Below are 23,513 nucleotides of genomic sequence, written 5' to 3' on the forward strand. Positions count from 1 at the left end.
GTCATATAACTAAGTACCACTACTGCAGTGCTACTACTAGATATAGAGTTTCTTGTGGGCTATCTGCTATCGGAACCGGTGATAAATAATTTCTTTTTGTATATTGACAATTCTTTTTTACATTTTTACCATGAACCTACCATGAACCTACCTACTATTATTAAAGAATGCTTTCCAAAAGTATTTAATGTTGTGAAGCTTTTGACTGAATTATTATTATCCATATTTAAAAAGTAGACCATATCCCAGTACCCGGATATTTTATGCATACCTAACTAAGTTATGTAGAGTAAAGCGCGTCACACACGGTGAAGATACTATGTATAATATTTTATCTTAAGATACTGTACTATTTTATATTACAGTATCTTAAGGTATCCGGTATCAGCGTTCTGACCATTATTTTTCTTTTTCTCATAGCGTACTAAAACCCCTGTAGAACCGCCATCCTGTTACAAATGACACGAAATTTTGTGGGTTACTTACACTCACTACTTACACTCACTACTTACACTCACTAAAATTCTTCGCCAATTGATCATAATCTTGAATGGTTATTACTTAATACTAAGTAATTAGGTTTGTCATATTTTATTATGTACCTATAAACCTAAAGGAAGAATTTTTTTGTAGGCGCTCCGAATTTTGCCGCTGCGACTTGTCGTATCTCCAGACTCCCAACTTAACTTATTCGTACAAAATATTAAAAAATAATAGCAATTTCAATAAAATAATTCTAATTTTAATGATAAATATAACTAAGAAAATAATTTCATCTTCAAGTCGAAACAGATAAGAAGAAAAGAAGCATTTCCAATAATAATTAATTAGCGCAACTAGCATTGTTTTAACTACAAGGTTCTTCAGTAATAACAATTATTTGATATTATTTGGAATATTGCAAAACACGATTACTGAAAAGAGTGGATAATACCAACATTTACGGATAATTCCTTTTAGTTTTTTAACTGGAACAAAAAATTATCACACCGACGCGACGCTGCTCTCTATTAAATACATGATTAGTATTTTTTATTCGTGTGGTTTTTACCAGTTTACCAGGCCAGGTAGGTTTGTAGCCTGAGACTTGAGAGTCATGTAACTAAGAGTAAATAATTTATATTTGAGCGTCAAACGATGTTTATAATATATAAAACTTATAAAGGATGCTACAACATCTAAAATTTTTATTGGGTTTCTGTATTTGCACTTATATGCTAATTGCAAAGAATATTGTGTACGTAACTTTCATAGTTTTTAATTGGCACTGCACGTAATTGTTATATGATCTATATATAATAACATTCATTTAATGTCGGTATTAGATATTCCCCGTGACCACTTCACTAGCCGATAAATTACATTGTTTTTCATACAAGTAGTAGGTATGTACCTAAGTATTATTGTAGCTTCAACGTGTTGCTATTTCACAATTCACATTTAAATACGTGAAATATAGTTAATTTATAGTTAATATACGTGAAGTAATGAAATCTCATGTAAAAAAAAGGCGAAAGGCTAGTAGGTAGATAGGTGTAGGCTAGTTAAGCCTTGTATCCACTTGAGCATGCTCAGGCGAATGAGCAGCTCATTTGGCCGAGCTGCTCAGGCGTCTCCACTTGAGCGGCTCGGCCAAATGAGCCGCTCATTCGCCTGAGCATGCTCATGTGGATATAAGGCTTTAGGTACTGCTGCACGAAATTATTCTCACTTTTGTTGCAGGTACAGTAGCTATAAGTTCCTATACCAAGTCCTGTAGTACCTAATCTCTAGAAGATTATTATTTTGAAACAAATAATTTGTGAAATTAACCTCGATTTTTTAATTTTTAGGTTGTGATAATTACCTAAGGTCTAAGGACTACGTGATTGGTTTAAATTACAGTTCAAATTTTGATTAATTCATCTCCTTTCTAACTAAATATTCACAAGAAAAACAATCCTTTTGTAAATTCAATTTCAATATATTTAGTAGTAGGTATCCGAACTCATGATACAGACATTAGATTTCGACGGCTATTTTTTTTCATAAATGCGTCTAATTAGAGAAAAGAAGAAGATAGAACCAAGCGGAAGACCTTTCAAATGAAGAAAAAAAAACGTTCAAACCTATCCTAAATATAAGAAAGAAGAATGTGGTCAGTTCAAATCATCTTATTTCATAATACCGGTTTTATTTTGTACATACTTATCGACGGGTAACATTTTTTACATTACAAAAGCGGCCAAGAGATAACTGCCTTGATAAAGAAATCAAATTCACCTCACGTTTTTTCTTGAAATAAAGCAGATTTAACAAGTCGATCTTATCTTCAATCAGAGCAAGGTTAATAAAAAATGAAACAAAATTTGGACTTCACACATTTATTGTATTTTCGTCTAATAAAAATACTATATTTATAACTATCATAATGGATATCTATACCAATTGACAGTCTTTCTGGTTGTACACATCCGCCATAGCACAACATTTTAGCAATGTTTCCGTGCACTTTTATAGACAATAATAATATTCTTTATGAACAAGACTATTTTAATTCCTAATTTACAGCCCTATCACTTTAGAGTAATAATTAAAAAAATCCCAAACTATACACCATTCAATGGATTTATGTATTGCACTATTGAAACAGAAGTTCCTTTAGCGTTTCATTAGACAATTTTTTAATAACTGTTGTTTTAGAATTTTTAAATTCACTTTATTGTGCAGCAGAATTAAGTACTAAATTGATTTAGGCACAATTTTTTAACAAGTTCTTACTTAAATGTTTTTATAAACATTTATTTTAATTTAATAAAATCTACAATAGATACACTTCTGACATTCTTATAAATTATCATATATATAAATCTAAAAGTAAAATTAAATACAATAATTATACTTGTTGGTGTAGACAATGATATATTATGGAAATGTGTAGGTTACAATAAGAAACATTATTTGAACCAACGTGTGCATGGCCACGATGACAAAATATGGGACCTGATTAAAGAAACACTACACAACTCTATTTCTATTTACACAATGAAACTAAATATTTTGCTAAATCATTTTTATATTATATAAAACAAAAACTCATTTGTAACATTCACCTTTAATATAGTACAGACAAGCTGAAAGGATATGACTTTCGTATTGGTTTACAATAATTGCAGTATTATATAATTGTTAGTATGAATGTTTTCTAAAGATTTTCTTAATACGCATCTATATGGTCCAGACCGAAAGCTATCGTTAACAATCATACCATTTACTTGTTTTTAAAAAGGCAATACGTTGATTTTAGAATGATACGCTTTAACTATAATATTATGTTTAGAACCCTCATAGCGAAATATATTTATAATGAAGATGTATTTAGCTACAAGAGCTTTTAAGCCTCCCAAGTCGATCTTTTTTTTTTATTTAGTGCAAAAGTGAACTTAATCAAAGGTAAGTTTAAATAAAATGGAAAAAATGTAATTTTTGATGAATGGCCAGCAAGTGTAAAGATAATATTAAAATAAACACTTGTAGATTCCGTCATGATATATTATAGAAAGATAAATTAACACATAGGCCTAAGACAGAAGTTAATGTCCGTTATTTTGGGCTATATAACAAACTAGTGTTATTTTAATGCAATACGACTCATAGCCTCGGACATAACTACAAAACTATTCATGCACGTATTTATAAAGATTTACACTGAACCACAATCGTAATGTGACCGTTAAAATTCACGATTCTGGATTTCCTGCAAAAATATACTATGAAAAATCTGCATATTATAATTTTAAATTGACTTACGACTCTAACAATGTGAAACATTCTACAGTTCTACACACAGCATACATAGTATGTACAGTAATTATATACAAAATATAACAATGGCAGAGATCGTACGAGCTCCACTACGCCATATGTACTATACACGCACGAGAAACTTACCTGACACGCATATCATCTGAAATGTACGGAACAAGAAGCTTATATCTAATACACTGGAGATTGCACTATGACCATTAACTTGTAACAAGAAAATATGACGTTGAATGACGCCTGTATGTTTTTTATCCCTTTCACACCAACTTGCCAAGCATTCAACGTCATATTTTCTTGTTACAAGTTAATGTTCATACTGAAATCTCCAGTGTATTAGATATAAGCTTCTTGGTACGGAACTACAACCCGCTAGTATGTCATGCAACTGTCTTTACAATATTACGTCTACAATCATCGTCAAATAATAAACGATTCACATACATTGGAAGCCAAATCTACGAGTGATACGACACTAGATACATAACATAAATACATTTTCTACCAATTGGACTTTGACATTTATTTATAACCTAAAAAATCTTACAAATGACATTTATTATACGCTTGAATTGTCCTTTTATATGTACTTGTACGACACTTTGAATTACAACATAATTATACAACTTTGAAATTATTATAATACTATAGTACTGCGTAGTATGTGAATATCTACTAAAGTATTGAATATGATAATTATACAATATATTAAATCCGAAGCCCGTTCATTGGTAGACTACGACTATCAATTTCAAACACGTATAAAAACTGTGGTAGACCTGAAAAATATCTGGTAACTTGAAATTTTGTCACTTTTTTTAGTTCTACTTTAATCCAAAAATAATGGATTTTACAAATGTGCCATCATACAATACTATTGTTGTAAAACACACTCGACATTTCACACTAAATTTGTAATTGTTAACGAAATAATGCAAAAATAAAATACAGTTTACAAATAGTATGTAACAATTGAGCGAGCTAAAATTAAAGGTGAATGAAGGGCAAACATAACTTTAAATACAAAATGTAAAATAAACGTATTGTGCGTTTTAAATATTATATCCCTCACGACTATTCATTTGTAGGTAACTGATGCGATGAATACAATTTTTGTTGATATGTTTTAAGTTAAAGTGACATGATGCAAAAACTGTGTGAAACCCTGTGATTATTTTGTAACACGAAATGTATTGAAAATAATTCTATGCTGGGAGCGACCTTTCACTATACACCATGTCACAAAAATATTTATTTTAAGAGTTGTATATTTATATAATTATAAATATTATATTCATTTGTACATTACACGAGAAATGTTATTATTTACAAATAAAACAATCCGATATTACCTTTCTATTCACAATGTTTACACATCTATATTAAGAAATTATTTTAGTAGGGCTGTAAAACTTATAATTAACTAAATATAACGATGAAACAATGCCGTTACGTACAGCGCACGTGCGCCAATGTATATTTTCCAAGCTGAAGTAGATTTACATTTATTTCGAAATATGTATTTCATCAAAACTTAAATTCATTTCTTATAAGAAAATTAACGGATAACAATAATAGCAATTGTGAGCCGAGGGCTAAAGATTTTATTTTATATTCTAGCAATTAACCATTGTTAGCAAGATCTAGTAGATATCTATTCTCGTATCCTAAACTATAACACAAATCTATAAATACAAATATAAGACACTGTTAAATTTATAAGCTTTTAATAATTAATTAGTGTATTTTATGTCATTATATACAACGCGTTTTGCGTCACGCAACACTACTTTTAATGTTTATCATTTGGTGCAAAAAATACTGTCCCGAAAATTCGAAAGCTGTTTGCAAACATTTTCAATAAAAATATATTTAGGGGGTTTAAGTGGCCATAGATGTTGATGAGCCAAATGCCATAACATACAGGGTTTCTCAATGAGATATAATTACAAATAATGTATTTGTTTTTACATAAATAAATGTTGCTATAGATCATATTTTTACTAGTTAAATATTTCGAGTACTGTTCGATACAACAATAACTTTTAAAGTTGGTATTTATGACAAAATATTATTTGACAATACCAATTTTCATTGTAAAAGAAACAGCCATTTTTTATTAGTCACATAATTTGTATAAATAAGAAATGGATCCCGAAAATAATATTAAACAAAAATTGCAAAATTTTGTTTTATTGCACTTAAATAAATACACAATGGACTGACATTTTTAAGTAATATAATAAATTGTTTCATTTGGGAATTAATTTTACTCTCTTTTTATGAAAGTTAATACTTTTTTGCAGACCATCATAATCTTTCATAACATGCATTATAGCATCTTTATGTTAAATTATAGTTATTACTACTTTTAAGCACATTTTGCGCTGATTTCATTTTGTTTTTAAACATAAAATATTGCCAATATATATAATAATTAATAGGTAAGGTGATAATAAATTATAAGGTAGATACATACATATTATTCAGATTTTCTAATCCCATAACAGATTATGAGACGTTCATACTGAGAGCCTACCATGTAGGTAAATATATAAGAAGAAAATGGAATTTTGAATTCCTATAGAAGCAAGATAATATTTATAGGTATAACAGCGGAAAGCATCTTGTGAAGCAATTTTAAATTCATATTTTGACGAAATAAATAGTCAATGATGAACCATGTCTAATACTTCCTAGAATAGCATACATAAAACATATATCGAAGTATTTATTATACCTACGGATATTGATATCGTCGTCGGAGTTTAATCAGTGTTAATATTCAATTTAATAAATATGAATATGGGGCCGTTCATAAAATACATCACACTAAAATTAACGTTTTATGACCCCCTCCCCCCCGGTTGTCACGCTGTGTCACACTTTCTGTGACCCCCCCTGCAAATATATCGTCACAAAAACTAAGACCCCTCCCTCCCTACACATTTTAAATTTTGATTGATAACAAATTTTGATATGTATTAGAAAATTTATTTTTTTATTTTTGTAATAAAATTTAAATATTAGCGCTCATGTTGAAAAAAATAAATATGTCAAGTTACAATTTATTGTAATAAATATATATACATTTAAATATCTGTATATTTACTAATACGAAATAAATGACTTCTATCATTACAAAATTGAAAAAAAAAGTCGAGAGAACGAATAAAATCAGTAAAAAATTTTAATGAACGGCGAACGTCACGCTGCCGTAGACCCCCTGTCCCCCCTTGTCACATCTTGTCACACTCGTGAACACCTCTCCCCCCCCCCCCTTGTATGCGAACGTATTTTATGAACGGCCCCTATGTATAAATTTCAATCAAGTGTTGAGTTTCTAAACTGAGTAATCTGTAATACAAATGTGTATTTTACTCTATGTAAAAATGACGACGACGGTTTAACTAAAGAAATCTATATATTAGTCTGATTCACTATTTTACGAAGTAACGACTTGACTACACATTTTAACCCCCTCATTTCTAAACCGTAAAGTATAATTTAAAATAATTCAAATAATCGAGCTGACGACGACATCAACTAAAGAACAATTATCGAACCTGCGAATACCCAAACATTACTGAATTTAAGATATGCTCAAAAATAATTATAAGGGACATTGGCAGACTTAACGGTAAATGGTAAAACTATGTCATAACGATTCAAATGAAATATAATTGAATAAATAAATGTTTGAGTTTTAAGTTCAAAATAAAAGTAATTAATTAGGAATTTATTTGTAACCTTATGAGTGATTAGAGGGTACCTGCTGATTTCCGTTGAAATCATTTCCGATTGTGGTATAGTAGTTTTCTAGCCTGTCCAGAATAATTGAGCACACAAAAATACAAGCTAGTCTGTTAATTCGGATTTGATCTTCACATGTTTGGGCACTAAGATTGCCAGACCCTTTGCGCTAGTTTTTTTAAATATTAATACACAAAATTGAAGACAAGATCTTCAATAAGGTTTCTCTCCAACAGATTGGCCAGAAACAGAATGTTTAAATTTGTTTGAGAAAGATTGTTTCTGATTATATACCTTGAACTGCTTTACTCACAGATCTTAAAGAACAGCTTGTCAGTCCATTAGGTTTAGACTGTGGAGTTTAAAGCTTAAACTTGATCCATGTAGATAGTTTGTACACCAGATTGATGAATTCTCTTATGATCTTGAATTTTTCACATTTGCAGTGTCAATATGTTATTGATCGATTTTCAGTTTACTTGGCCAGGTATCAGTGCATTTGGCTTAGATGTTGAACTGCACAAAGTCACAGAATATTGCTTTACGCGCAGAGACGATCTTGGTAAATAAGCGCGCAGAGATGAAGACGAATGTTCAATAAGCGCGAAAACAGCGACATGGTCGTTTGTTGATTTGGTTGCTGGACAAACAAAAGACGATCATGTTCACCAAACGCGCTATGCACTATCAACCTCCTCCCTTAAGTGCAAACAGCGACGAGACCGTTTTTTATGGTTGCTAGGCGACGGAAACACAAGACGATCGTGTTCACTATACGCACACCGCACTATCAACCTCCTCTAATCGCGCAAACAGCGAATCTCTCTCATCGGCGTCACTCAAAGCTTCCTCGGTCGTGTAAGGCGACGCTTCTTCCTATCGGGCGTGCCGCTGGGAGCTGCGGGCGCATCGGATGACGCGCGACGTCTGGCCGGCGGTGTACCGGCTACCTAAAGAAAGAAACAAACAAAAAAATATTTATTGCCACATGTTACACACACTAACTACTTATATTACTAAAAAAAAAATATACAATAGTTTACATGGCAATCGGGTCAGGCTCAGCCATGCCGTCGGGCTTTAACACCTGAACAGCGCTGATTTTCAGTCTGCCCATAAGTTTTTATTTTCGAGGCTCACTAAGTACACATGTAAATACAAATACCAACCAAATAGAACTTTATTTAAAGATCCAAAAATCATTTGCCTTGTTATTATTGGTAATTAATTACAAAAAAAATGTATGCGTGTACTAGAGTACACACGTAAGAAGTGAAACTTCTTTATGACCTTAAAAATGTCACGAGTATGGCGTAACGCAAAAATGTCACGCGTACGGCGTAACGAAAAAATGTCACGCGTACGGCGTAACGCAAAAATGTCACGCGTACGGCGTAACGCAAAAATGTTACACTAAATTTTTGTCCAACCCCGATAAAGAAGTTTCACTTCAATAATATACAGATATAACAGATTTATACATAACTAGCGGTCCGCCCCGGCTTCGCCCGTGGTACATGTTTACGTTTTCTCTACATAAGAACCATCCTCGTACTTCAAGGAATATAATAAAAAAAGAATTATCGAAATCGGTTCAGCCGTTCTCGAGTTATGTGCTTACCAACACATTTTGCGATTCATTTTTATATATAAGATTAAGTACATACCTCCTCTGTTTCACGTGGTTCTACCTTCTCCTTTAACGGTATCTCTGTACTACTAGCCACTTCGGCGACAGTGACGGGGTCTTTACTCCCGCCCGCTTCGGTTTCGCTCGCCTCCGTGCTCGAGCCGGAAGGCCACTGGAAACAAATTGGTTTGTTATTTTTTATTAGTTTCTATGGTTGCATTGTATGAACTGAATGGCAATTATAATAATAAAAATAAGTATTGTTAATCAGTTTTTATTTTGTATGCCAATTGCCAAATCGAAATATTTTAAAACCTTTTTTAATATTATTTTATCATGATATTGTAATTACTATTATTTAAAGAATTATTAATAATGCCAATATAATTAAAAACACGCAAGCAACTTGCTTGTATGTTCTATTTTTAATAACATCTCAATTAAGGATATAACACTTTAATTTGATCAGTTCACTGTATGAGATGATATGATCACATCACAGATTATTTAAATAAGGATCAATTAATTGTTCCATTGTTAACAATTTTCCCATGTGTCTAATAATTAAATTACTTATGTTATATAATTTCTTATGACTGTTATTTTTTGTGTGTTATTATGTAAAGAATTCTATTTGATTAAATAACAAAAAGACAAAAAATTAGATGGACTAAGTTAGATGGACTACTTAAAATTACTAGCTAACTTAACCCTTCTATGTGAACAATTTAATAATATTCCTTGATTGTGCCGGATTTTGTCTTAAAAACCAACGTCGCTGTGACGTGATATTTATCATACTAAGCGGCAGTGGACAGTATACTCCCCATTGTCCACATAGCTACTTAATGACTGCACTTATACACCCATATTTTTTTTCTTTAAACTTAATATAATATTATAAATAGACCTATACGATTCTTAACAAACGATATTCTATAATCTAAATAAATATACCCAAAATACACGAAAGTATAGGTAATGTATAGTAAACTATATGTCGGAGTATTGATTTATTCAGTTGGTATTAACGCCATCTATTGGTAAAGTTGTGAGTATTTTTAATATTGACGCAGTAAGACTTGAAGTTTTAACGAATGAATTTATGACAATGACAAGTGACAATGACATTTTCCTTGAGTCAGTAGTTTGGTAGGTTGGGGGGTGTCAGTTCGAACGACACTTGCCGCCCGACAGCCAACCGCGCCAGTTGTGCGCACTGATTCATTTTATTAGTTACGATCATGGCGGACGTTGAAATTAATCGCGAGGAATCTCCGAAAGCAGCGGTGGGATCTGACCATCATTCCTCCAGTGTATTTAACCGACACCCTGCTACTACGAGCGAGACATATTTCCGAGAATCGGCGAACCAATCCGCCGAATCAGATACTCCACCAACTGGCTACGTGGAATACTCCACCAACAAGCTGGCGATGATCGATCGACTGGAGACAGCGTGAGCGAGGCGAACGAGATCGAAGTCGTCATGTCAGGTATCTCTGACGATCAGGTACGATCAGATTTATTAAGGAAATATCCCCACGGACTTTGTAACATTAGATAGACACGTTGCTACCTACCCTCAAATTAATAAAAATAATAAACGACCTTCAACTTCGAGCTCTTTTTGTAGTGACTTTGAGCAGCGTTAAATTGAAACAAATGACCATGTTATGTGCCACAATTGCGGCAAAATTGGGCACTATAAGCGAAGTTGTAAATTCCGTCCGCACACTAAGGTTTCACATTCGGAAACGTTTTAATTAAAACGTTCCCCGCCTGTCGATAAAAATGTTCAGTGCACTTATTGTTGCAAATTGCTGCATACAGAGCAGGTGTGTTTCTCTAAACAACGAGACGAAAAATTAAAAAAAAAAAAAGTAATGGTACAAAGTCCGTTAATATGTGTGTGTCTAGTCAGAATCGCCGCTTGTTAAAATTATTGTTGGTAGATTTCAATTACAAGCCCTCGTAGATAGTGTATCTAACTGCTCGCTCATTCGTAAACTTATCGCTGACGTTATGACCGGTGTACGAGATTTTTTTTTATTTACGCGTTTAACTGGTATTGGCTCCACTTCCACTCATTCTTTTTCCCGTATTACTTTGCCTATAGAAATCGATGATGTTCACTTAGAGGTCGATTTTTTTTTTATGGTAGACTCAGGCTAAAGCCTGAGGTTAATCTCATGACGTCATTGTGGGGCGGGATGTTTTTACGCGACTCGGGGTAAACTTAATAATTAAAAATAAAGACGTTCACGTTTCTCGCGATGTTCGTGCGCACGTTTGTGCTTTGCAAAGTGCCGATATAGAAGCAATCGATGCCTACCTTACAGACATCAAAGATATTGCTCGTTTACGTGCTATTATTGAAAATTTTAATGAGAACTTCGTAAAGGGGAACTCTCAGACGGTCGTAACAACAGGTGAGATGGGAATTAGATTATAAGATCCGAACAAAATAGTGCAGCGTCAACCTTATCACCTGGCCCCCGCGGAACGCAAGGCCATAATTGACATAATAGTTGATCTCCAGTCTAAAAACATTATCAGCGAGAGTACGTCACCATTTTCGAGTCCGGCGATCCTCGTGAAGAAGAAGGATGGCTCTGACAGGTTGTGTATTGATTTTTGTGATCTGAATTCGAATACCGTGCGCAATATGTGTGTCATGAAAAGCTGAGTAAATATCCTATCAGTTTACCAGAAATGTCTAATCAATTTGATGATTTGTAATAAGAGTGAGTTTTATTTTTCTAATCGGCTTTAAAAATTGATTATTAAATATTGAGTTATGTTAAAATAAAATGATTAATCGCCAAGTAAACGGCATTTGTTGAGATACACGATTGTATTTATTATGTCGACGGTTGCGATATGATGATTTTTCCTTTATTTTTGTTGATGTTTTGGTTAGTAGAAATGTTTACAATTTATTTTGTTGATCAATGCTAATAAATGATCGCATCTCTAGACGCTTGTTTCTTTTTCCTTTCCTAAGAGGAGCCGATGGCGTAAATTTAGCATTGGAAGCTCCGCGCTTCATGCGGAAGTTTAGCGTTGGAATCCATGTGCTGCACGCGTAAATTAAACATTGGAAGCTCCGCGCTTCATGTGTTGGTTCTATCTACATTGGAAGCTCCGCGCTTCATGTGTTGGCCCTACATTGGAAGCTCCGCGCTTCATGTGTTGGCACTACAATGGAAGCTTTGCGCTTCATGTGTTGGCTCTACCTACATTGGAAGCTCCGCGCTTCATGTGTTGGCACTACATTGGAAACACCGCGCTTCATGTGTTGGCCCTACATTGGAAGCTCCGCGCTTCATGTGTTGGCTCTATCTACATTGGAAGCTTCGCGCTTCATGTGTTGGCTCTATCTACATTGGAAGCTCCGTGCTTTATGTGTTTGCTCTAACTACATTGGAAGCTTCGCGCTTCATGTGTTTGCTCTAACTACATTGGAAGCTCCGCGCTTCATGTGTTTGCTCTAACTACATTGGAAGCTCCGCGCTTCATGTGTTTGCTCTAACTACATTGGAAGCTCCGCGCTTCATGTGTTTGCTCTAACTACATTGGAAGCTCCGCGCTTCATGTGTTTGCTCTAACTACATTGGAAGCTCCGCGCTTCATGTGTTTGCTCTAACTACATTGGAAGCTCCCCGCTTCATGTGTTTGCCCTAACTACATTGGAAGCTCCGCGCTTCATGTGTTTGCCCTGACTACATTGGAAGCTCCGCGCTTCATGTGTTGAATCAATCTACATTGGAAGCTCCGTGCTTCATATGTTGGCTCTACATGGGAAGCTCCGCGCTTTATGTAGGCTCTACGTTACAAACCTTGACGAAAAGTTGTGACCAGAGCTTAATAGGTTTAGAAATCGCGCGAGAACGCGCTTATTGTCAGAATGGCCGTGTCGGAGTATTGATTTATTCAGTTGGTATTAACGCCATCTATTGGTAAAGTTGTGAGTATTTTTAATATTGACGCAGTAAGACTTGAAGTTTTAACGAATGAATTTATGACAATGACAAGTGACAATGACATTTTCCTTGAGTCAGTAGTTTGGTAGGTTGGGGGGTGTCAGTTCGAACGACACTTGCCGCCCGACAGCCAACCGCGCCAGTTGTGCGCACTGATTCATTTTATTAGTTACGATCATGGCGGACGTTGAAATTAATCGCGAGGAATCTCCGAAATAGATATCCATCCACCCGCGACTTCGCCCGCGTTTTCAAAGAAAAGCCCACACAGTTCCAGTTCCTATGGGATTATCGGGATAAAAAGTAGTCAATGTCTTATTATGGGTCTTCAGCTACCTACATACCAAGTTTCATTGGTTCAATCAATCAATCGGTTCAGTAGTTTTTACGTGAAAGTATAACAAACATCCTCACAAACTATCGCGTGTATATGTATGTTAAGTAGAATAAGTGTCTACCTGAGGCAGCGCGACGGGCGACAGTCGCAGCGAGGCGCCGCACTCGGCGCACAGCGGCGGCACGGCCGGCGACCGCGACCGCCAGTACTGCAGCTCCGTCTTGCACTTGTTCAGCTCCTGGAATGTCACCACAAATTACATTATATAATACATATAGATATAAATAAATGTATAATATAAATTTATATTTATACCCCGGCTTCGCCCGTGGTACATATTTCACAATAAAAGGTAGCCTATGTTCTTTCTAAGGGTCTAAAGATTATCTGTGCCAAATTTCATCAAAATCGGTCCAGTAGTTTATGCGTGAAAACCATACATACATACATATATACATACAAACCTTTCCTCTTTATAATATTAGTATAGATATAATATAGTTATTAGGGTTAGATTGGCATTTGTTTACAATTTAGATTGGGTTTAAAACGGAAAATAATATCTTGATGGTCCTTATTAAAAACAGTTAACACAGTTCAAGTTACACAACAAGTTCAGAGTTATTAACTAGTAAAAAAATAAACATTTGACAATAGTTTTCAATTTTAAATTGGGTTAAGCTTATCCAGCTGTAACGAACTGTAACGAAAAATAATCATTAAAAAGGCACAATTATTAAGAGAACTACAAAAGCTAAAATAACGCATATGTAGTCAATCGACGTAATAATTACGTTTTCAATGGACTATCAAATTAGCATAGTAATTATATTCTGAAGCATATCTTTCCATTTTCATGCATTTAGGCATGATACACCATGCTTATGTAGTCCCCTTAAAAATAAATTGTATAACTAACCTGTAATAAAGTTTGAAACTTGCGGCTGGTCTCCTCGTTTTTCTTATCATAATCGTCCAATCGATTCGCGTACTCCAACGTCTGTTTCTGTTGTTCCGCAATCTGTTTCTGTTGTTCGGCAATTTGCTTCTGTTGTAACGCAGTTTTCCGCTTACAGCTGCGCAGGTCGCTGCGCAACGCCGACAGTTGGTCGTTGTACCTGGAAGAAAAATAAAAATTGGTTGCCTGTAAAGTCGGTATACGGGCGAAAGTTTTACGTGACAACGACTTTTTATGTCTGTCTCTCTCGCTCTTAGGCGAGCTAACCATGCCCGCGTGCCTCTTACTCGCTCTCATTGTGAGCGCATAACGTGAGCGGAGCGTAACGCAGTTTCTTGAAGTGTCACCCGGCAAACCAATTTATAAGACGTTGTCACGTCAATAAAGAATATTTTACTGATAAAATCGAGTACATTTGCCAAAACAAATTTTAATACTTTTTAATAATTAGATCGATAGATTCTATAGCAAAAGCAGAAACTATTTATTACAAAAAAGAGATATATACGATAATAAATGAAAATTTATGTGAACAGTTTACGATAATACTTTGTAATAGCGATACAAATAGAAGTTCGGATCAATTTTCAAAATTAAATTTTAATTGGTGTTAACCAATTTAACTATCATTACATTACCGCTTTACTAAAGAGTACTATATATAGTACTCATTAGAAGAGCAATAGTACCCGCTAGAATAGCGAGGTAAATATCTACACGCTTCCCTATCCCCATTATTCATAAAAATTATATCTATACTAATATGTATTATAAAGCTGAAGAGTGTGTTTGTTTGAAGTGAACGCGCTAATATCAGGAACTACTGGTCCGATTTAAAAATTATTTCGGTTTTATATAGTCCATATATCGAGGAAGGTTATATATCATCACGCTAAGACCAACAGGAGCGGAGCAATGCCGCAAACCGCGGGGAACAGCTAGTCTACACATAAAACTGCACGATTCATCCCCTGCTTGATACGATGTATCCGGTTCCTGTGCACCATGTTGCTCTGTTCGAAAAGCGAGGTAGATATCTTCAGTCTTCCCTATGCCTATAATTCATAAAAAGATACATATCTACACACAAAACAGCACGACTCACTTCTTCATGCCCTGCTTGATGCGATGTATCCGCTTCCTGAGCACCATGTTGCTCTGCGGCGGCGGCGGCGAGGGCGGCAGGCTCTCCTCCATGTAGAACGTCTGCGAGGACACGCGCCGGTCGCCCGACGAGTTGCCGCCCGCCTGCTGCGAGGTGGACTCGAACCCGCTGGGCGGCGGCGAGTCGAGGCATATGTACGACTTGCTGCTCTCGCCGGCTGGAGAGAGATAATATATTTTTTTGAAGTGAAAACTTCTTTAGCGGCGTTGAGCACTTTTTCTGTAATGGATATAAAATCTTAAACTCGCGTCAGGACACGTGACCTGATCGAAAAAGCGTAAGACGTAATATCAAACATGCTCAACGTTAATAATCAAGTTTTCACTTCTGCCGGCACTCCCGGAGTGCAACCCGTCCTTTTTTTTTCACTTAATCTGTGTTATATATACAGGGTGTACGGGCGGACGTACACGGACCTCTTCAAGCAGTTGAGACCGACGGCTTGAAGCCGCTACCGCGCGGTGAACTATGGACATTCATTCACTGCCGTGCACGGACTGCTCGAGCCGTCACGACCGCTTCAAGCCGTCAACTGGGCGGTTTGTAGCGACAGCTCGAGCAGTCTGTGTACGCCGCTCAGCCGTTCGTTATCGTTAGTGTATTAAGCCAAAAGGGAGTTGGTTTTGTTTGCATATACTGATTACGTAAAAAATACTTAAAACAACCAAACAACGTCTTTATTTCGATATTTATCCTTGAATTCTATGTTTTCATTCCTAGCTAACTTTGAGCTTAGTAAACCGACGGTGGGAGAGTATGCACTATACAGTACTAATTATATCATTAATATGAAACTGTTTGTCGTATTCATGCATGAATGGCGCAGCAGCTATAAAAAATTAACACGAAGATATAAAATGAATCATACCAAATACCTATTAATTAAATTAAAACAATACTAACATAATGACGTTGAAAAATGCAGAATGTTTATTAACGAGGAAATTGCCTTTAAATTTTGTAATTAGTTAGGCACCTACAAACTATTCAAATAAATTTGTATTCTAATTTATAATATGTACCTATAAGCCCAATTTGACTATTACCTCGAGATGTATTTGCAATTTGTTATCCTTATTTACTAGCTTAATACCTTTTAAAGGCAATTGTGTAAAGCAAGGAAAATGTGTAAGATAATAATTATGCAAAAGGCCATAAGAGACCAATATCTCATTCCTTACAAGCTAATTCGCATCGCAATCGGCAATACAATGGTGGTAATATTTATTAAGTTCGGTCTTGTTTACTACGTGCAATTTAATTCCTTATCTTTTCCTTTGAAATGAATTGTTATGAAGTCAAAAATATTTTAAATGACTTGTTTACCACCAGCTCGAGATAAAAGGTTCACGATCGCCGTAATAGTGGTCCAATCCAATCGTACACTAATATTAAATTGTAGTACAAGTTTAAACTGTAAAAGCTTTACGGAGAAGATACTTATATATTTTAACTTTATAATTCACATTTATTGTTTAGAATTTAGATTATTACGTAATAAGTAGTGCGCGTAATGGTATACAAGTAATAAAATAAAAATATATAACCAATTTTGAATCATAAATAATAAAAACTACCTATGTGAGTTTCGTTAATTGTAAACAAAACGAAATTTATGATGATGCGCAATAAAATGTAGATAACATATTATTTTATTACAGTAAAAAATTATGTGTAGACCGTACTTCTATGACAAAAAACCGTACTTCTATGACAAAAAACCGGGCATTATGATTATTTAATAATAAAGTAATCCTTTGTTCTTACGTTAGATGAATATGTATTTAATCGGTACCTACATACTGTTATATTTCCGCGGATATAAGTAACTACCTATTAATAAATTGAAAATCTGTAATAATTGTAGATTTGCAAATCTTTTTCTGGTCATATCCTAGTTCTTATTACCCACTTTATGAGTTAGCATACAAAACATAAACGCTGACTGTTTAAATATAATATCTAGAACAATGATTATTGTTTGCTCTCAATGTGAATAATGTATTAACAACTTCGCGAGTATAAGGCCCTGCGCAGACGGCACACTTTTTGTGCGATCGAGTCTGCGGCGCACAAAAAGTCTGCATGGCGCGCAAAAAGTCGGTCGCGGATTTTTCACAGACTCAACGCACACGACGCACATCTTCGTCGTTACGTCCACCCCTAGCAAATGCAGATTGCCGACTAAAGTGTGCGCCGTAGTCTGCGTTAGCGCGCGTTGAAGCAAACGTTCAATTCTTTTCACACACTTTTTGTGCGGAGCGGCGCGCCGCGGCGCGGTGCGGTCTGCCCGAATTACACGGATTTTTTGTGTGCCGGACTTTTTGCGCGTCGTGTGCGTTACTGCATATAATTTCATAGGTTCTATTTTCACAGACTAAAAAGTGCGTCACGGATAGTCTGTCGTCTGCGCAGGGCCTAAGGCGTTGTATCATTGTAATTTAATGTAAATTATTATGCAACTGCCAACTACAATAAAATTACAAGAATCGCTTAGATTAATATTACTCAAGTCGTACCTATTCATATTTTGAAAATCTTCCGTGCCTATTTATCATTAAATAGTATGTAACTAGGTAGTGTTATAGGATCAGATCAAAGATGTGTTATGATTCATGATATTGCATACTACATGCATCTATTAGAAACTAATTACTGTTATCGACATAATAATTATTATTGAAGGTATAAAAGACTCTTTATCTAAATAGGTGGATGTATGACGATGATGATGATGAAGGGCGGATAAAATCTGGATAAAAAATCATCACAGATAGATAAAAATCTGGATTATGTATTATTAGATTATTGTCCGGTTTGGCGTGTAATGCCGTGGAATATAAGAAATTTTCGTCAATAGCCGGGTCCACACTGGACGATCCACTGGATCGGCCGCGGCGATTGAGACAATCAAACCATACATTATTCTATAATAAACCAATGCAATTTTGCAAGACCGGTTGGGAAAAAGGTGAGAAAGAAATTACAAAACAAAACTTAGTAGTAGGTAAGTATGTAAAATTAATATTATTTTCCATAGAATGCTTGCAGGAAGAATATTTTACACTAACATTCCATAAAAACATATTACATTCACTTAAAAACAAGGCAGTAAAAAAATAGTAGGTATAGAACTTAATGAATATCTCATAATGAGTAGGTACTTAATCATAATTATTAACCAGGGAGAGGAAGGAGGGTTATTAGTCACAGAAAAAGCAAAAACTGTTTAAACATTATACTAATTTATTGAAACCCTATAAAAAAATGTGGCAGGCATACCATACATGTTAAATGTGTTTAGTGCAATAAATTCAGAACAATTTCTTTTAAAGAGGGTTAAACCACAACTATATTTAATCAAGTGCAGTCTTTTTTTGTATTATAATGCTAATATTAATAATTATCAAAATACATATAAATTATAAACTATGTATTCAAATTAAATCATGCAGTAAAACAGACACCTGGCAAGCAAATATTAAGTATATACAGCATTGTCTGTTCCTTTTATTTTGAAAGTAAATACCTATATTATGACTTGTAAATACACAATGCTAGGAAGCTTTTAAGTACACACAGTGCAACCTGAACCATTATCAACTAAACTGACAAAACAGAGTACATATGCATACATCATGCATCATCCAATTTTCTTTGTAAATTCAGATAGCTTACAGAGATAATATAATGTGTAGATTATTTTAATTATACAGTTTATTAACTGTATGAACATCTATTGTTTGATGCATTTTTATGTATTCAATGTAATATTAAATTTATAATAGCTCTTTTTAAAGATATTTTATATTTTACAAACAATTACTGCAATCAATTTTTCTTATTCACAACAACACAAGCAAGCAATATGAAAAATACTCACGTGAAAAAGCTGTTGTTATATCAAAGAAATCAGTGCCAAAATACGTAATCTCTGGCAAATTGGGTTCAATGTGCTCCTTAAAATATTCCATAGCCATAGTTGTTAAATCAAACAACTCATCCGTTACTTTGTACGGCCTTGCCAGCTTTGTTGTAGTTTTTAAGTATGACAAAATACTATACACCTCATCTAAGATCTAAAATAGTACAATATATTAAGAGGTGACCTTATTTTTTTAGCATATTGTAGTAAATTCGTGAATAAAAACTATGGGTCATTTTAAAACCAAGAACTTTCAATGATGAAATTAGCAAAAAATAAAATTCTTATTTGATTTAAATCTGTAAACATTTGGGATTAAACCAAAAATTGTTTTAGTCAATTAAACCATTACCTCTCCAGGAAAGAAACAACAATGTTTTCTCTCAATATGTTTGCCGAAGGTCATTTGCAATAAGCTAAGTCTCATGTGTAAAGTCTCAATGATATCTGATTCACACGCCAATGGGTGGCTCCTCCTCGCCGATTCCCTGCGAGGCATCTTTGCCTTGATAGCTTGAAACCGATGTAGCATTTGATTTTGTAACCGTTGAAATGTTGAATTCAATACTCCACTACATATTGTATTGAACTGTCGGTTAACCTAAAATATACCATAATGTAAATTTGTTTTGATATAATACATTTCAAATTAATTGTATCATATTATGATTTAATATTTTAAATATGTGAATTTGTAGCATATCTAAGATCAAAGTTGTTCTCATTTTTTAATTTAAAAAAATTAAGTTAAATAAAAAGTATTTACCATTCTAAGATGTGACACACTCTTAAAGCCCAGATAACGAAAAATCTTTTCAATGACTTCAACAGGTAAATCAAGGATATTGGTAGAAAAGGATTTGGGTGCCGAAACTAATGAATTTTTTGATGTACTAGAAGTACTAGCGTGCGGCGATGAGCCCCCAGGGAGCAAGGCACTGGAGTGGCGAGTAACACGCGCCACAGTCACGGGTTCCGCATGCGAGGGGCCGGATCCTTCACTACTTCCATTGCCACCTCCTATACTACTCATCTGCCTCGTCGACACCATCTTGCCCGAATATTTCTTTGACTACTTCTGAAAAAACTTTCTCCTATACAACTTCATACCAAAAACGCTCTAAAAATGTTTGCGATATCAAACGATAAACAATAAAAAACGTATATTTATGAAATATAGTGCATTAATTAAGGCTGGCGTGGTGTCACAAAAAATATTTTATATTAGATCAGAGAAATTTTTAATTTATCCGACCAGCGTACAATTCTAAAATGGTGGCCGTGGCTGGCTAGGTCACTTGAGCATTCGAGTAGATTTCAAAGTACATCCCTTTAAAGTAAAATATTTTAAACTGAACACTCACTCAAGAGTTCATACACATGTTTTAGTTATTTGATATGGATTTGCAATACAATAATTTTAATATTTAACACGCAATAACTTCTAATCGCGATATGCTTTCACAAGAAGTCTTTTTTTGTTTGTTGGACTGTTGGTACTTCGTATTTTAATTGAAGTGTGAAGTTGGCTACGATTTTAGCAGCAACTGACAACAGCTTTTATCGGTTGCGTGTGAACTATGGTAAATAATTTATTGTCTGTGCTATCGAACTCACTCCAATAAGGGCGTATTCAGAAAGAAAGCTTGAAACTTATAAGCGCTTATCGGCGCTTGTCATGTTCATATATTTTCCTGCGCGGGTTACCAGCACTGACAGGAAAATATATGAACATGACAAGCGCCGATAAGCGCTTATAAGTTTCAAGCTTTCTTTCTGAATACGCCCTAACGCACTATAAAGGAAGGCCAACGAGAAGCAATACGAAAAGTCATTCACCTTAAAAACAACTGTGGCGTTGACAAACTAATATCTATCTCTTTCCATCTTGTGCAGTGACCGTAATGTCTCGTTCTCCCGGTTGTTCACATGACAAGTTAAGCCGGGTTCACCAACATTCGACCGGCCATTTTAAAAAGATTTATTCTGTTTCGGAACGCGCTCGTGGTGATACAAATAATTATTTGTTAAAGTTCTGTTATTGTTTGTTGTTTATTTAATCATTTCTTGTTTAAGTTTAGTTAATTTCTTGTTTTAGTTAAGTTGTTGTTCATTGTTTGTTTTTATTAAGAGTGGTTAATGTTGGAGCCACAACCAAGTACGTCGAGAGATAAATCAACAGATTTTACTTCTTGTTTTCTTATTTCCATAAACAACATAATATCATCACGCTTGTATTCCATAAGGGCTTAGATCATTAAGTAATGGATAACACACGCAGGCGTTTCCCCTTTTGCCGAGGTATAAGATTATTCGAATCGAAAAATCTTATGCTTTCATAAAAACTATTTGCGTAATCGATTACGAACACTCTGCGTATTCGTAAAACATCGAAAGGACGTCTGCGAGTGCTCCGCTAAAAATGCCGTTTTGCACTGTCAAGTCTTGCAGAAGCAATTCAAACATGTCGAATATTAAAAAAGATGGAATAACCTTTCATTTGTGTATATTTTTTATTTTTTTAACGTACATTTCTAATTAAATGCAATTTCTAATAATCGTCGATGTATCGTTTAGCGATATGATCAAGACAAATAATCGAGTCATGTGTGTACTCGATCATTGATGCGGCCTCACGAGACTATCATGGAAAGAAAATATACAAATTTAATCTTTATGAACTAAGAGATAAAGTTGAATTTAAAACACGATATTGAACCGCACTCCCCACGAGACTATAAAGTGATGTAGCGAGACTATCTTGAAGAGAAAATATACAAATTTAATCTTTATGAACTAAGCGATAAAGTTGAATTTAGAACGCGATATTGAACCGCACTCCCCACGAGACTATAAAGTGATGTAGCGAGACTATCTTGAAGAGAAATTCAAATTTAATCTTTATGAACTTAGTGATAGAGTTGAATTTAAAAACTCGTCGCTTAAAAGGTCGTAAATTTTTACGACTTTCTTAGTGACGGACTGCTTTTAACTTGAACGTCGATAAAAAAATATTTTTCTAAGTATAATTTGAAATGAGATGAGAATTAATCTTTATTATATTATAATTTTACACAACTGCATAAAAAGGAGTATAATGTTTATTTTGTAAGTCTTGTATATATTTATTAAAATTTACGCTCAGTTACTTTTAACTGGCAGAACATTTTAATGATACGGAACTCTTCGCGCGTGAGTCCGACTCGCACTTAGCCGTTTTTTTGTAATGTTAATCTTGTAACCTTTCTATTATGTAATCTATACTAATATTATAAAGCTGAAGAGTTTGTTTGTTTGTTTGTTTGTTTGAACGCGCTATTCTCGGGAACTACTGGTCCGATTTGAAAAATTCTTTCGGTGTTAGATAGCCCATTTATCGAGGAAGGTATATAATAGCGTATCGTGATATCATCACGCTACGACCAACAGGAGTGGAGCCACGGGGGTGAAACCGCGCGGAGCAGCTACTTTGTTTATATGTATGTACGAATATTGCGTATATTTCAGATTTACAAAAAATCCTGCTTTAAGGCTAAGGTGGATTGAATGCTGTGGGAGAAAATCAGAATTGTCCATTCTGATTTTCTCCCACATACAGAAATAATAAAGGTTTATTTCAGCTACTTTCATAGTATTATATCCACATTATATCTTAAGGAGTTCTACTATGGGGCAGGGCAGCAGATATAGAAACTATATTACATATAATATATCTTACAGAAAAGAGCCATTCGCTCTATAAATAATTTACGTGCTCGGGACTCAATAAGAGATCTCTTTATGAATACTGGTATCCCAGATGGAGCGTTGCCGAACTAAACCGAACGTAAAACCGAATGATTTAATAATATTGGTCTCAATCTTGGTCTCAACCAAGTCTCAACGTGCATGGGCACATACAATACAATACATACTTAATCTGTGATAGAGATATTATTATCATTTGACATTGGATAAG

At 34.5% G+C, this 23,513-nt stretch overlaps 1 protein-coding gene across 2 annotated transcripts; it reads right to left on the reverse strand.

The window, feature by feature from the left end:
• Positions 1-6,724: 6,724 nt before the first annotated feature.
• On the reverse strand, positions 6,725-21,061 carry dmpd (F-box protein dampened). 2 transcript variants are annotated; one of them, XM_090106010.1, is made up of 9 exons: positions 20,920-21,055; positions 20,322-20,630; positions 19,908-20,156; positions 19,514-19,709; positions 15,571-15,787; positions 14,427-14,625; positions 13,629-13,745; positions 9,222-9,356; positions 6,725-8,504 (listed from the first exon to the last, which is right to left on the reverse strand). In XM_090106010.1, exons 2-9 carry the CDS (start codon positions 20,604-20,606, stop codon positions 8,394-8,396), a joined length of 1,509 nt encoding a protein of 502 aa, XP_089962136.1. In that variant the 5' UTR covers positions 20,607-20,630; positions 20,920-21,055; the 3' UTR covers positions 6,725-8,393. The 2 variants fall into 2 exon arrangements, with proteins under 2 accessions (XP_089962136.1, XP_089962135.1); XM_090106009.1 differs by having other exon boundaries at positions 6,726-8,504; positions 20,322-20,633; positions 20,920-21,061.
• Between the last annotated feature and the right edge of the window lie 2,452 nt (positions 21,062-23,513).

This window comes from Colias eurytheme, chromosome 10 (genome assembly GCF_061535395.1).
Source record: "Colias eurytheme isolate Ceu_HAF_F1 chromosome 10, ilColEury1 Martin Lab GWU primary, whole genome shotgun sequence".
NCBI classification, from domain to species: Eukaryota; Metazoa; Arthropoda; class Insecta; order Lepidoptera; family Pieridae; genus Colias; species Colias eurytheme.